Raw genomic sequence first — 13,228 nt, 5'->3', positions numbered from 1 at the left:
TATTAGAACTATAGGCTGCGGTCGTTTTGTTTAGGCTTCGTCATACGTAAGTGGGCGTGGTTTCAGTCAGAAGACCTATCGAAATCTATCGATAGAAACTTATCGACATGTTTTTTTTTTAAATTCTACTGGTTCCGAGGTCAACGATGAAATTTAGCGTTACAAAAGTAAGCAGTTAAATAATTCATTAAAATAAATAGATGCAGAAATTAAGAAATTAAATAGGAATAAATTCCACCATGTTTTAGTGATTTACAAATCGTATTTATGTAATAGTGATTGTACTGTCCTTTTAATAACGAAAAAGGCATCAGCACTACTAACAACGAGGAAACCGTGCTCGAAAAAAAAAAATACTGCATGTTTTTATTTTGAAAAGGTGAAACCGGATGCACCTTTTGGTTACCAGTGATCAGCTGACCGAACTGATCGGTGTGTCGGTGGGACAGCAGCTAAAAACAAGCCAAAAAGAAGGACAATTCGTGTTTCTGTTTCTCACGGAGGGACACCTTCATCGCTGGGTCTTCCGTTAGAAGGACATGTTTCAGTAGGACTCGTTTTTTGGGTATGTATCTACAATTTTTGACATTGTGTTTTGGTTCCGTTAGCCGCGTTGCTAACCTCGGAAGTCGCGACATTGCAGGTGTAGTTTAGCGTTAGCACTTCACAGATCACTGCACAGAGAATCTGTCTTTTAGCACCTGATAATCATTTAGCTTTTGTATAAATCTGTTTCTTTCTGGTGTCTGTGACTGTCCTGTGGCAGAGTGTAATTTGAATGTTTTCCCTTGTTTCCTAAACGCCGCTGAGCTTTCTGTAGACTTGGATTAAACGCCAAGGTTAATTATACAAATGCAGCACGAAAGCACGAACTGTTGATGTGTTCATGTGAACGCATACTGTTTGTTGTTTATTTATGTAAGAGGGTGATTGGTGACTCATTGATAGTGCATTTTTTTTATATCAGACTTCAGCAATGACACGACTAATGCGTTAAGATTTAACCTAAAGTCTGAATGATCGTGTGTAGCATGTGTCTCTAATTTCTGTACACATGACAATGTTTCAGGATGAACGTTAGCATATAAGCATGCAATGCGTTTAACATATTTAGCTATATACAGCCATTACGCAATATATACTAGCTAGAGTACTAGCTAGTAATGTTGGATATATATCGTCAGCCAGAACTAATGCAGTCCAGTACAACGGACCTGCAGCCTCATGGAGGTTTCATGATGACACTGAATCAGAGAGGTGCTGACTCACTCTATAATCATTTGGAGGGTATAATTTTTTTTAATTAAAATTTTCCCATTCCTATTACATAATTGAGGGTGGGTTAAACACCATTGAGGACAGAGGCAAATCAGTGAGCAGGTTTAATTTATGATAATATTGCATTTATGCAACATGATGAAGTGCTTTGGTTTTTCAGTTATTTCACTGGATCAGCCAAAGCCCAATTATACCACTCAGGTGCTAATGATCATCAATTTCACATGTAGGTTGAAACACAGTCATAAACTGAAACAGAAACAGCTGTGTAGGAGGCTTAAAACTGGATGAGGAACAGCCAAACTCTGCTAACAAGGTGAGGTTGTGGAAGACAGTTTCATGTCACAGGTCATACACCATGGCCAGACTGAGCACAGCAACAAGACCCAAGGTAGTTATACTGCATCAGCAAGGTCTCTCCCAGACAAAGATTTCAAAGCAGACTGGGGTTCCAAGATGTGCTGTTCGAGCTCTTTTGAAGAAGCACAAAGAAACGGGCAACGTTGAGGATCGTAGACGCAGTGGTCGGCCAAGGAAACTTAGTGCAGCAGATGAAAAACACATGAAGCTTATTTCCCTTCGAAATCGGAAGATGTCCAGCAGTGCCATCAGCTCAGAACTGGCAGAAACCAGCGGTACACCTATCTACTGTCCAGAGAAGTCTGGCCAGAAGTGGTCTTCATGGAAGAGTTGCAGCCAAAAAGCCATACCTACGACATGGAAACAAGGCCAAGCGACTCAACTATGCATGAAAACATAGGAACTGGGGTGCAGAAAAATGGCAGCAGGTGCTCTGGACTGATGAGTCAAAATTTGAAATATTTGGCTGTAGCAGAAGGCAGTTTGTTCGCAGAAGGCAGTTTGTTCGCCGAAGGGCTGGAGAGCGGAACAATAATGAGTGTCTGCAGGCAACAGTGAAGCATGGTGGAGGTTCTTTGCAAGTTAGGGGCTGCATTTCTGTAAATGGAGTTGGAGATTTGGTCAGGATTAATGGTGTCCTCAATGCTGAGAAATACAGACAGATATTTATCCATTATGCAATACCATCAGGGAGGCGTATGATTGGCCCCAAATTTATTCTGCAGCAGGACAACGACCCCAAACATACAGCCGATATCATTAAGAACTATCTTCAGCGTAAAGAAGAACAAGAAGTCCTGGAAGTGATGGTATGGCCCCCACAGAGCCCTGACCTCAACATCATGGAGTCTGTCTGGGATTACATGAAGAGACAGAAGGATTTGAGGAAGCCTACATCCACAGAAGATCTGTGGTTAGTTCTCCAAGAGGTTTGGAACAACCTACCAGCCGAGTTCCTTCAAACACTGTGTGCAAGTGTTCTTAGAAGAATTGATGCTGTTTTGAAGGCAAAGGGTGTTCACACCAAATATTGATTTGACTTAGATTTCTCTTCTGTTCATTCACTGCATTTTGCAAATTGATGAAAATAAACTATTAACACTTCCATTTTTGAAAGCATTCTTAGTTTACAGCATTTTTTCACACCTGCCTAAAACTTTTGCACAGTACTGTATATGTATATACAGTCAAGCCCGAAATTATTCATACCCCTGGCAAATTTTGACTTAAAGTTACTTTTATTCAACCAGCAAGTTTTTTTTTTTTTTTTTTTTGACCGGAAATGACACAGGCTTCTCCCAAAAGATAATAAGACAATGTACAAGAGGCATCATTGTGTAAAAAAATATTTCTCAGCTTTTATTTACATTTGAACAAAAAGTGGCATGTCCAAAATCATTCATACCCTTCTCAATAAACAATAGAAAAGCCTTTATTGGCTATTACAGCAATCAAACGCTTCCTATAATTACTGACCAGCATTTTGCATGTCTCCACTGGTATTTTTGCCCATACATCTTTAGCGATGAGCTCCAACTCTTTCAGGTTGGAGGGTCTCCTTGCCATCACCCTAATCTTTAGCTCCCTCCACAGATTCTCAATTGGATTCAAGTCAGGACTCTGGCTGGGCCACTGCAAAACGTTAATGTTTTTGTCCGCTAACCATTTCTTCACCACTTTTGCTGTGTGTTTTGGGTCGTTGTCGTGCTGAAATGTCCACTGGTGCCCAAGGCCAAGTTTCTCTGCAGACTGCCTGATGTTGTTGTTGAGAATCTTGATGTATTGCTCGTTTTTCATGTTGCTGTTTACTGTGATTAGGTTCCCTGGTGCAGTGGCTGAAAAACATCCCCAAAGCATTAGGTTCCCACCACCATGTTGGACAGTGGGGATGGTGTTCTTAGGGTTGAAGGCTTCTCCTTCTCCTTGAAAACATTTAGATATGGCCTTATAGCCCTTTCCTGACTTGTGAGCAGCCACAAATTCACCAACACCACCTGTAAAGTAATAATGAACAAGTTGCATCTCGTTTGTCTGAACACAAACGGAAGTGTAAAAAAGATCATTTGTGATTGGAGGAGGAGCTCTGTGATGGAATGAGTCTTTGATGAACAACAGTTTATCCATCGGCACAACACTTCTATGTATTCACAGCACGGGTTGCCAGATATGGTCTGGGAGCACAGGCTTTACTTTTGGTCACTGTACAAAATACAGATGCTGCTGGTCTTCACTTCTGTGTTTTCCATTTTGATCTCTGTTTCCGTCTCTTTGGGTTTCTCGTTCTAACTCTCCGTTTGTCTTTCCAGACACATCACCATAATGTCCGGGAACAGCCTGGTTCTACCCATAGTGCTCTGGGGCCGCACGGCTCCCACCCACTGCATCAGCAGCCTGCTGGTGATGGATGACTTCAGCACCATCATCACCGGCTGCCATGACGGTCAGATCTGCCTCTGGGACATGACACCTGAGCTTGAGGTACTGTTAAGGGTGATGGTATTGATTGATGAAAAATAGTGGTGATGTTAGTGTGTGCGTTTTCTAACTACCTGTGATGTTTTCTCTTATTCTGCTTCTCATCGTCTTATTTTAACCTTCTTTTGTCTCCTCCTCTCGTCGCCTCAGATTTGTCCCAGAGCCATGTTGTTTGGACACACAGCCTCCATCACCTGTCTGTCCAAAGCCAGTGCATGCAGTGACAAGCAGTACATCGTCAGTGCATCTGAGAGCGGGTGAGTATGTTGTTATCACACATACCATACGCACATCTGTTAGAGATTCCATGTAAGTGGAGCATACAGATGTTGATTGCTTGCTGTGAAATAGCATCAACACAGTTAACTAGAGTGACTTGTTGACAAAAGTGTTGGCATCTTTTCATAAAACTCATCCAGAATCTCCCGCATTCATTTTTAGTTTTCACTTATAAACCCTTTGGATATAATGTCTTTTGTTTCTTATTATGCCTCCACGCCAAGAGGCAGAGCCAGAGGCACTCATTCATGTCTAACCTCAGTTTGGTCATGTTTTAGGGAGATGTGTTTATGGGATGTGAACGATGGACGCTGTATTGAGTTCACCAAGCTGGCCTGTGCTCACACTGGTATACAGGTAAGACACACACTCACATCCTGTAATCTCTCAGATAAAAGCTGGGATTTAAATAGTGGCCAAGCCTCACATAAACACAAACAAAGGACGGGTAAAAAACACTGAGGGATTACGGTTGCTCACATGGTAAATGAATCATAATGTACATTTCCACATCATGAATTCCCCCAGCACAGCAAAGTCATGTCATACTTCTGCTCTCACTTCTACTTTTTAGCACAAATACTCTTGTAATGTTTTTCAAACACTATTTAGGCTACTGTCACCGAAGTTCAACACATCCTGCAGATTTTTAATTTTAAAAACGCACCAGGAAAGGGTTTTTGCCCTTGAAGCTGTGGAAGGCTAAAAATAAAAATGGTTGTTTCCTGATCAGATTTTGCTTGTTTGTCTCCTCCTGTTGTCATCTCTTCTCACTTGTTGCTTTCTGTCTGTCTTCCCTCCGTGTCCGCTGTGGTTCTCCAGTTCTATCAATTCACCATCGGCACCGAAAGGGAGGGACGCCTGCTTTGTAATGGACATTACCCAGAGATCCTTGTGGTGGATGCCACTAGCCTGGAGGTCCTGTACTCGCTTGTGTCCAAGATCTCTCCTGACTGGATCAGCTCCATGAGCATCATCCGTTCCCACCGCACACAAGGTAAGAGCTGGAGAAGACTTTGCAGGTTAAACTGATGGGAGTTTTTTCTCTAGCAGCTGATATCTTGTATAGTTTTTATATATAAAGCTATTTTCACCACTCAGGATGTAATTTGAGATACCAAATATTACTCACCACTTTTGCTTTTTCATTGAAGGCAAGGAAAACAAGGAAGATAGATCATATTACCCCAGTTTAGCTTCCTCCACTGGCTCCCAGTGCCGATTAGAAGAGATTTTAAGATCCTTTTACATGTTTTTAAAGCTCTTCATGGACTGAGACTGACCTACACTACAGATTCTCTGTCCTTTTATAATCCTTCATCAGCTCTCAGATTTTATACTCCAGAACTATGCAGAACCGTGCCAAGAGCTATAAGAGATGCTCAGTGAGCATTTTTAAATATTTCTTTTATTGTAAAGTACCTTGAGCTAGATCTGTTGTGTGCTCTATAAAGTTTATTATTAGTATTATTATTGTTGTTTTTGACATGCCACTGTAGAGAAAACACATGAGTACAACTTAAAACAAATGGCTGAATTCCATTTAGCTGCTTCAGTTTCAGGTTCCTATTGTTAATGCTGGTTCACTGTCACTGACTCACTGGGACACAACAGAATAGAACCACTGTCGATGTTATTAACACCTGTCCTTCTGCTTTGGAAAAGACCTACTGGCGCAAATAACTTTTTGAAAATGTACAATCATTAAATAAGCAGAACACATTTTAATCATAGTATAATTATCAACATTATGAACTATTTTAATAAACCCACTTCCCACAGAACATCTGGAACAATGAGTTTAATTGCTGAGAAACAATGCAAATATTTTATTACTGACCCCTCCTGTAATGGCCTCATTTGAATGGAGCTGTAGCCAAAAAGACATTAATGCTATTATGATATGCTAAATGATCATGTTAGACTAACATGTAAAAAGTTAGCATGTTGCCATGCTAAATGTACCCCTGCATACAATATTATGCCACTTCTGTTGAGTGTTGATGGGCTCTGACTGTAATTTGCTGTCTCTCTGTAGAGGACACAGTGGTGGCAGTGTCAGTGACTGGGATCTTGAAGGTCTGGATCATCACAGCTGAGGTCAGCAAGATGCAGGTAGACCGCCGTTTGCTTGTTTAAAATAAACCATCAGTCTTGTGTCAGACATCTGTATATTACTTAAAGAAGACTAGGTTAAAACCTAGTAAATGTCCGGACCGCCTGTGGTCAATTATTATTGATGACTTCTCTCTCTCTCTCCCTCTCTCCTGCTCTCTCTGCTCGGTGTGTCTTATGTTTAGTTATTCCTCTGCCTCCTTTAGTAATAATGATACATGTAATCAAAGTATGGTTTTTGCTGTAATGGAGGCGAGGCTCAGTGTATTGGAAGCGCTCCTCCTCTTCCCTGCACTTTCCGAGCAGCCGGGAAACCAGAGCTGCTCAGTAGACTGCCCCTAACAAGAGGTGTGGCCCTGAGTCCCGGTCGGCATCCATACAGGGCACAGACCTGAACCAGGTTTACACCCAGTCTGTTAAAAAAAGTCTCTAAATCTAGGGACAATGAGCTAAGTTATCAACACTGCAGCTGTAAACACCCCCCTAATAGAACCTGCTTACACCAGAAACTCCAAGTCAGTCAGTCAGTCAGTCAGTCAGTCAGTTGCGGTGGAACCAAAAATGTGGAAGCGCATGTCATCGTGAACAAAGGTCTTCACAGTTTTGCTTATGAGTATTGTGATTTACACTAATGTTAATATCCACCCCACTTATCAAAACTAATATCACCAAATGTATCATTACTTTGTTTTTTTTCTAGTGTTAAATACTGATATTTATACAACAGTTAGTTCCGACCAAGTAATTGGTGATATAGAGTATAACAGCACTGGGACGTTTAACTACATTTATCACTCCGCTTTACAGTTCAGTACCAGTCCAGTTGTGTTGTTGTTGTTGTTGCCAAATAAATGATCAAATAAACAAACAAATCATAATCTGTTGTTGCTTATTTAACTAATATGGTGCTCGTAGAACTGTTGTATAAAAGCAATATCACACGAGAGGGTGTGTTTGTCTTCGGTACCGAATCACAGCTGTGCTCATATTCAGCACAACATCACTCCCTCTCGTGTGATATTGCTCACGTGTATCATCTCAGACTCTAATCTGTAATTTGTGTGTTTGTGTGTTCAGGACCTGGACCCAGTGTTTGAAGAAGAGTCCAAACCCATCTACTGTCAGGGCTGCCAGAGTATTTCCTTCTGCACCTTCACTCAGAGCAGCCTGCTGGTGGTCTGCTCCAAGTACTGGAGGGTAAGCGACTACAGCACCACAGCAAACTACACACAAAGTGTGGACCTGAAAATTCATCCATGGCCTGGGCTGATAGTTTCATTAATAATTACTGTGTGTGTCGCCCTCTTCCTTGTGTGTGTCTGTGTGTCAGGTGTTTGATGCAGGTGACTACTCGTTGCTTTGCTCAGTGCCCAGTGACAACGACCAGGCCTGGACTGGAGGAGAGTTCATTGCTGCAGACAAAGTCATCATCTGGACAGAAGATGGCTGCAGTTACATCTACAAGCTGCCTGCCAGGTAAACCTGCTGATCTGGATCTCACATCACTGCTCAGTAACTTCTGATGGTTTTAACACATCCACAGAGGAGGAGAAAAGAGTCATGGTGATGCTCAGCTAAGTCATGCTAGCTGTACACACAGAGATTGTTAGCATCTATGGATTTGTTTGATTATTTCCTAAACTTAGACTTAATATTATTATTTTTATATTTGTTTATTTGGTAGGGACAGTGCATGTTCCTGAACACATGCATGTTCCTGAACACATGCATACAAAATACACAATGTAAACATTTTCAGATTGTAGCAAAAGTGCTAAAGACAAAATAAAAAAGAACATACATTTTGCTGTATACTGAGTAAATGATGGCAGATCTGGTTTGTCTCAAAGCCAGTGTTGAGATGTGTCTTTGTGTGTGTGTGTTTCCCCAGTTGTCTACCTGCTAGTGAACATTTCCGCAGCGATGTTGGGAAAACCAAAGAAGGCTCAATCCCTCCTCTGGTCTACAGCATCGCTAACCGCTCAGACAAACAGGTCAGTCCTCCGGCCTTCACTCTGTCCAGTTGTCAGTTCAGAAAGATATCTGATACTTATTAACGCCGCTAACAACTGGGAAGCCGAAACAATTTCTGTAATTGCAATATTTTTTATTTATTTAGTTAAACAAGAAGGAAAAAAGGAACTATGTAAAGATAGTTTGACACCACATTGCACTTTTAGCGAAAATGTTCTAAAGTAAGATTTTGTAATTTTTGTGTCGGACGAATTCAAATCAGTGTTGGGTGCAGTAGAATAATATAACAGCTCACAACAACACAACGACATATATATGCATGCATAACACTACTAAAAAGCTACACTGAAAACTCCTCATCAGGATCCGTAATATTTTCAGTGTATCCTCTTTTCAATAATGTCTGTTTCCAGGTAACGATAAATGAACAGGAGCAAACAAAGAGAAATTAGATGAAAACTTCTGACATAATATTCATGATGAATTGTTTCGCATACTTTAAGATCATGGAATGGCTCAGAAAAGTGTTAATTTTATATGCCTGCTACACGCCAGAAAAGCAGACACTTTTTTGTATTTCACTTAGTTAGTCATACTTACTTAGTTTGGTCCTAACTTTAGCTCTGTTTCCACTAATAATAGACAGAAGCTGTTGCCGATGATTTAGCTTCTGTCTTTAACACACAAAAACTAGCATCCACTGTCATACTACCAGAATTGTTTGTGAGTAACTTCCACTTTCAGATGTATTTTATATACATACAAAAAGGCCTGTAATTAGTTTATTCATAGAACCAGACTGAAAATGAGTCGTATACCCAGGGCTCACTTCAGCCACATGGATTAGACCTGTAAAGCACCACCCCTGGTTACACTGATTCATTTGAGAAAATGAATTAACGAATAATTTGGAGTACAAATATCATATAATATATTTATTAATTCATGAATCAGTGTGTTTTGGTCACATCCTATAGAAAGAATAGATCACACATTTTCACTTCCATCAGTGCCACAGCGGTTATGTCACAATCAACACTGTTCTTCTCTTTATAATGTCAATGCAGTTTCATTCACTAAGTCTTTCCTTTTTTCTTTTGTTGTTAAGGTGCCATCAATTAACCTCAACACTTCCTGCTCCAGATGTTTCACATTAAAAGCTGTCGGACGGTCAAACGGTCAAAGAGCATAATACCTCACTTTCGTTCCAAGCTTTTAATTTGAAGCATATGCAGGAAATGTTGAGTTTCACTGAAGGAAACTTAACAATTATTGAAAAAATGTCGAGGTAATTGGTGAACGAAAACAGAAGTTGTGTTAAAAAGTGAAAGTTAAAAGCAACAGAGTGATGAATATGACATGACTCTGGTATGAAGAACATTGTGCTGATTTTTCCATGTGACATTCAATTGTCCAGGTAATTCAACCCCACTCAGTGTTTTGAATGAGACCAGCCTTTGTCTGTTTTAATTGGCAACCAGCAGGTTTTATTTGAATATCAGTTTTTACTTAAATATAAACATAAAATCATCAACTCAGTTTTTTACCGCCTCCAGTAACTAAGATTGAGCAGTAGGTTTAAGTCTTAAATCAGGTCACCACCTGATTTAGGGTTGGGTTTAATCCATGTGTGTGAACATGACCCTTGTTGTTTTGTTTGTATTTATGATTTCATTTTGGACCTGCAGTATGTTGTTATGTGTCTATTCATAATTTATTGTCTCCTAGATATTTATTTGTCATCTGTGCCTTTTGTTATTTTTGTTGTTCTTTTTTACTGTTCTGTCTTCTGATGCTACCATGCCCCCTCCCCCACCCCTTCCTCTGACCTCCTCACTCCTCTCAAAAGGAAGGAGAAAGAGGTGAGGAGGAGGTGGCTGTGGAGGTGATGTGCCTCCCTGCCAGCGGGTGCGACTTGGAGCTCTACACCCCAGAGCTGCTATACCACCACCAGCCTCTAGAGGCGCCAGTAAGCCCTAGAAAATGCATACTGAAAAGCGAAAGACGGGAAGAAGAAGGTTGTCGCCTTCTTGGCTGAGCTGCAAAAGCTAAAATGGACATCATTACAGTGATGACACTAGTTTACCATTTTAGTTCCATTTAGTTCAAATATGATCTTTAAAAATCATTCATCAATTCCAAACTAATGTCTCTGAAACCAACCCTAGTCAGATGTTTACATGTGGTTACACTTAGATTTTTTGCACCATCAAATGAAAGAAAAGCATTACACAATTAGAAAAGGACCATACCACTGGTTTAGCATGTTTTTAGACATTAACTACAAATTGTACATTCTTCATAGTATTGTCGAGTATCCAGCATTATCCAAGACAACCAAAATGGATGTCATAGAAAAGATAACGTGAATTTGATTCATTGTTGTTTCTTGTATTAAAAAGATGGAATAATACCAGGATTTAAACAGTGAAATTTCATGCCACTCAATTAATTTCAATTGAACTGCTGCGACCAGTGAATTTACTAGAGGGGACGAGGTAAATTAGTGCTATTTTTTGTGATGAGTTCAGCTATGGTGAACTTTGACACCCAAATTTGGGACATAGCAAGAGTCCAAAGTAGAGGAAACAGCATAGTTTATTAGCTGTGCTGTACCATCCTCTTTTATTTAACCTCTTCTTTTAGAGTATAAACCGCTTCACAGCAGAGGAAGATTTCAAGAATAAGTCGTAGTATTATCAGAATTAAGAATGTAAAATTTTGAGAGAGAAAAACATAATTAAAACATAACATTATTTTTTAGGAATATTACATCAACCAATCAAAGAGGTGAAAGGACAGTCAGTGTCAGCTGCTGTTTGTCTGTCTAACAATAGAATAAACTCAGTTTCTCCACAATCTTTTCAGTCTCCTGATGAGGATGATGATGATGATGATGATGATGATGATGAACCAAAAGATGAAGAATTTACTTATTTGTGAGACCTGCTAAAGTAGAACTTCACAGGATGCTCCACGTTCCTCATTTTAAAGCTTCTGATGTTTCCCGCTAAAACAACATGGAACCTAAAATTACAACTTTATTCTTATAATATTATCACTTTTTTCTTGAAATTTCAGTTTTTGTCGCCCTATGTGGCCCCAATACTACGTCTTCTCTTTTTCCTTCTTCAATAAAACTCTTTAGTGAATTTATTGAAATGAAAATCTGCACAATCTAGAACAAAATACCTGGAGTTGTTAAACAACCCAGTGCAGAGAAAAAGAAAACAAGCTAATCTCCTTGAGTGTCTAGCACTAGCATGTCCTGGCTGCCCAGGATATAAGACAAAAGCAAAAAATGCTCACATTGGAGAAGCTAGAACCAGAGAATATTTGATGTTTTTGCTTTTCAAGTGACTTAAAGGTTTAATAAATTATCAGTATTGTTCACTGTGATGGCTTATTTCTCTGCAGCAAGTTTAAAGCTGCTTTTTGATAGAAATCGACTGAAACCAGTGGGTGCCTGAAAGGAAGGAAATCCATCTCAACACTAATGGATGGTTTTGAAAATGATTAACATGAATAGTGTGAATTCCAAATGTGTGCAGAAACAGTGGTATGGTTAGGTAGGTATCAGATGTAACACTGTGGCCAGGCTAGGAGAAACCTTAGGGGTCAGGATGAGGCGTTGAATTTATCTTTGAGATGAAGAGACTGAAGATTCAAAATAGTTTTGGAGTTTTTTGTTTGGGGGGAGGTTTACAGCCGACTTGTCAGGAGGATGTTTTTCTGAATTGTGACTTTGCAGCTCAGCCAGAAAACGACGACTGGACGAGAGGAGCAAACTGTGAGAACGGTAGCGAAAACACTGACATCCACTCTGTGGCTCACATTCAACCTTCACTGTGTTAACAAACAGGGATGTGGCGGCATTATTATGTTGTGTATTGTTATTCTCCCTGAAGCTCAAACAAATGGTTGAATTCTGAAGGAAAAAAGCACCAGATTTTGTGTTCGCCTATATGAAAACTCAAAGGGCTTTGTGGTATCATGGTCAATGCTAAAATAATAATGCTAGAAAAATAATATAGAGGAAAAAAGCTTAATATGCATAATAGTGACATTTTAAAGTGTTAAAGGCATTCACTGTTTACCAAGAACCAAGCACCAAGGAGTTTATAGAAAAATGTGGTACTTTTAATACTAAAATATTATAATATAATATAAAATATTGCATATTGTGAGAAATATTGCAATATTTGATTTTAGTGAAAGCCTAATACATTGGTTCTTTACAACTAGACTGAGCATGTATAGCATATATATTGAAAACAACAAAGACTGGACTCTTGTGAAACACCATAATTATCAGAAATAAACAGATACTTGATGCAAGAGAGATGATCACAGGTAGTATATTTCCACAGGTGTGTGTGTGAAGTCACACTTTAGCCTTCAGACTCATTGTCAAAGTGTGGGAGTGTGAGCCGCTGAGTAGATGACATTAAAAGGTGAATCGCCTGTTGTGTTTGCTCCGCTCTTTGTTTTCCTTCCTGCCTGCCTGACAGACTGAACTCATTCTGGTTCACCTGGTTTCATGCTCTCTTCCCACTAAAACAAATTTCCCTCCTCCAAAAGCACCATCACCCTCCTCATCCGTCTTCATACTGATGAAGATGCATGCAAAGTCCCCCAAGCTGCTTTTTAACCAAAATAATGACGTGCTGAGTCCCCGAGATGACGACAAACCAAAGACACACAGCGAGGAGTGACAGGAATACTGTGACATTTTGGATTCAATTGG

At 39.8% G+C, this 13,228-nt stretch overlaps 1 protein-coding gene across 1 annotated transcript in view; it reads left to right on the top strand.

The window, feature by feature from the left end:
- Window positions 1–412: 412 nt before the first annotated feature.
- Window positions 413–13,228, top strand: part of wdr7 (WD repeat domain 7) — a 120,385-nt gene continuing 107,569 nt past the window's right edge. Inside the window, exons 1-11 of the mRNA XM_087175717.1 lie at window positions 413–565; window positions 3,945–4,116; window positions 4,264–4,370; window positions 4,671–4,749; window positions 5,215–5,389; window positions 6,431–6,507; window positions 7,585–7,704; window positions 7,838–7,983; window positions 8,399–8,501; window positions 9,124–9,132; window positions 10,331–10,450. Coding sequence (XP_087031843.1) covers window positions 3,958–4,116; window positions 4,264–4,370; window positions 4,671–4,749; window positions 5,215–5,389; window positions 6,431–6,507; window positions 7,585–7,704; window positions 7,838–7,983; window positions 8,399–8,501; window positions 9,124–9,132; window positions 10,331–10,450 — 1,095 coding nt within the window. The 5' untranslated portion in view covers window positions 413–565; window positions 3,945–3,957. The remainder of the gene's footprint in view (window positions 566–3,944; window positions 4,117–4,263; window positions 4,371–4,670; window positions 4,750–5,214; window positions 5,390–6,430; window positions 6,508–7,584; window positions 7,705–7,837; window positions 7,984–8,398; window positions 8,502–9,123; window positions 9,133–10,330; window positions 10,451–13,228) is intronic.

The sequence above is a fragment of the Seriola lalandi genome, unplaced genomic scaffold, assembly GCF_002814215.2.
Source record: "Seriola lalandi dorsalis isolate HSWRI2012SDOR001 ecotype SW California unplaced genomic scaffold, Sedor1 jcf7180002054484, whole genome shotgun sequence".
Lineage (NCBI taxonomy): Eukaryota > Metazoa > Chordata > Actinopteri > Carangiformes > Carangidae > Seriola > Seriola lalandi.
This window is presented reverse-complemented; position numbering and strand designations above follow the sequence as displayed.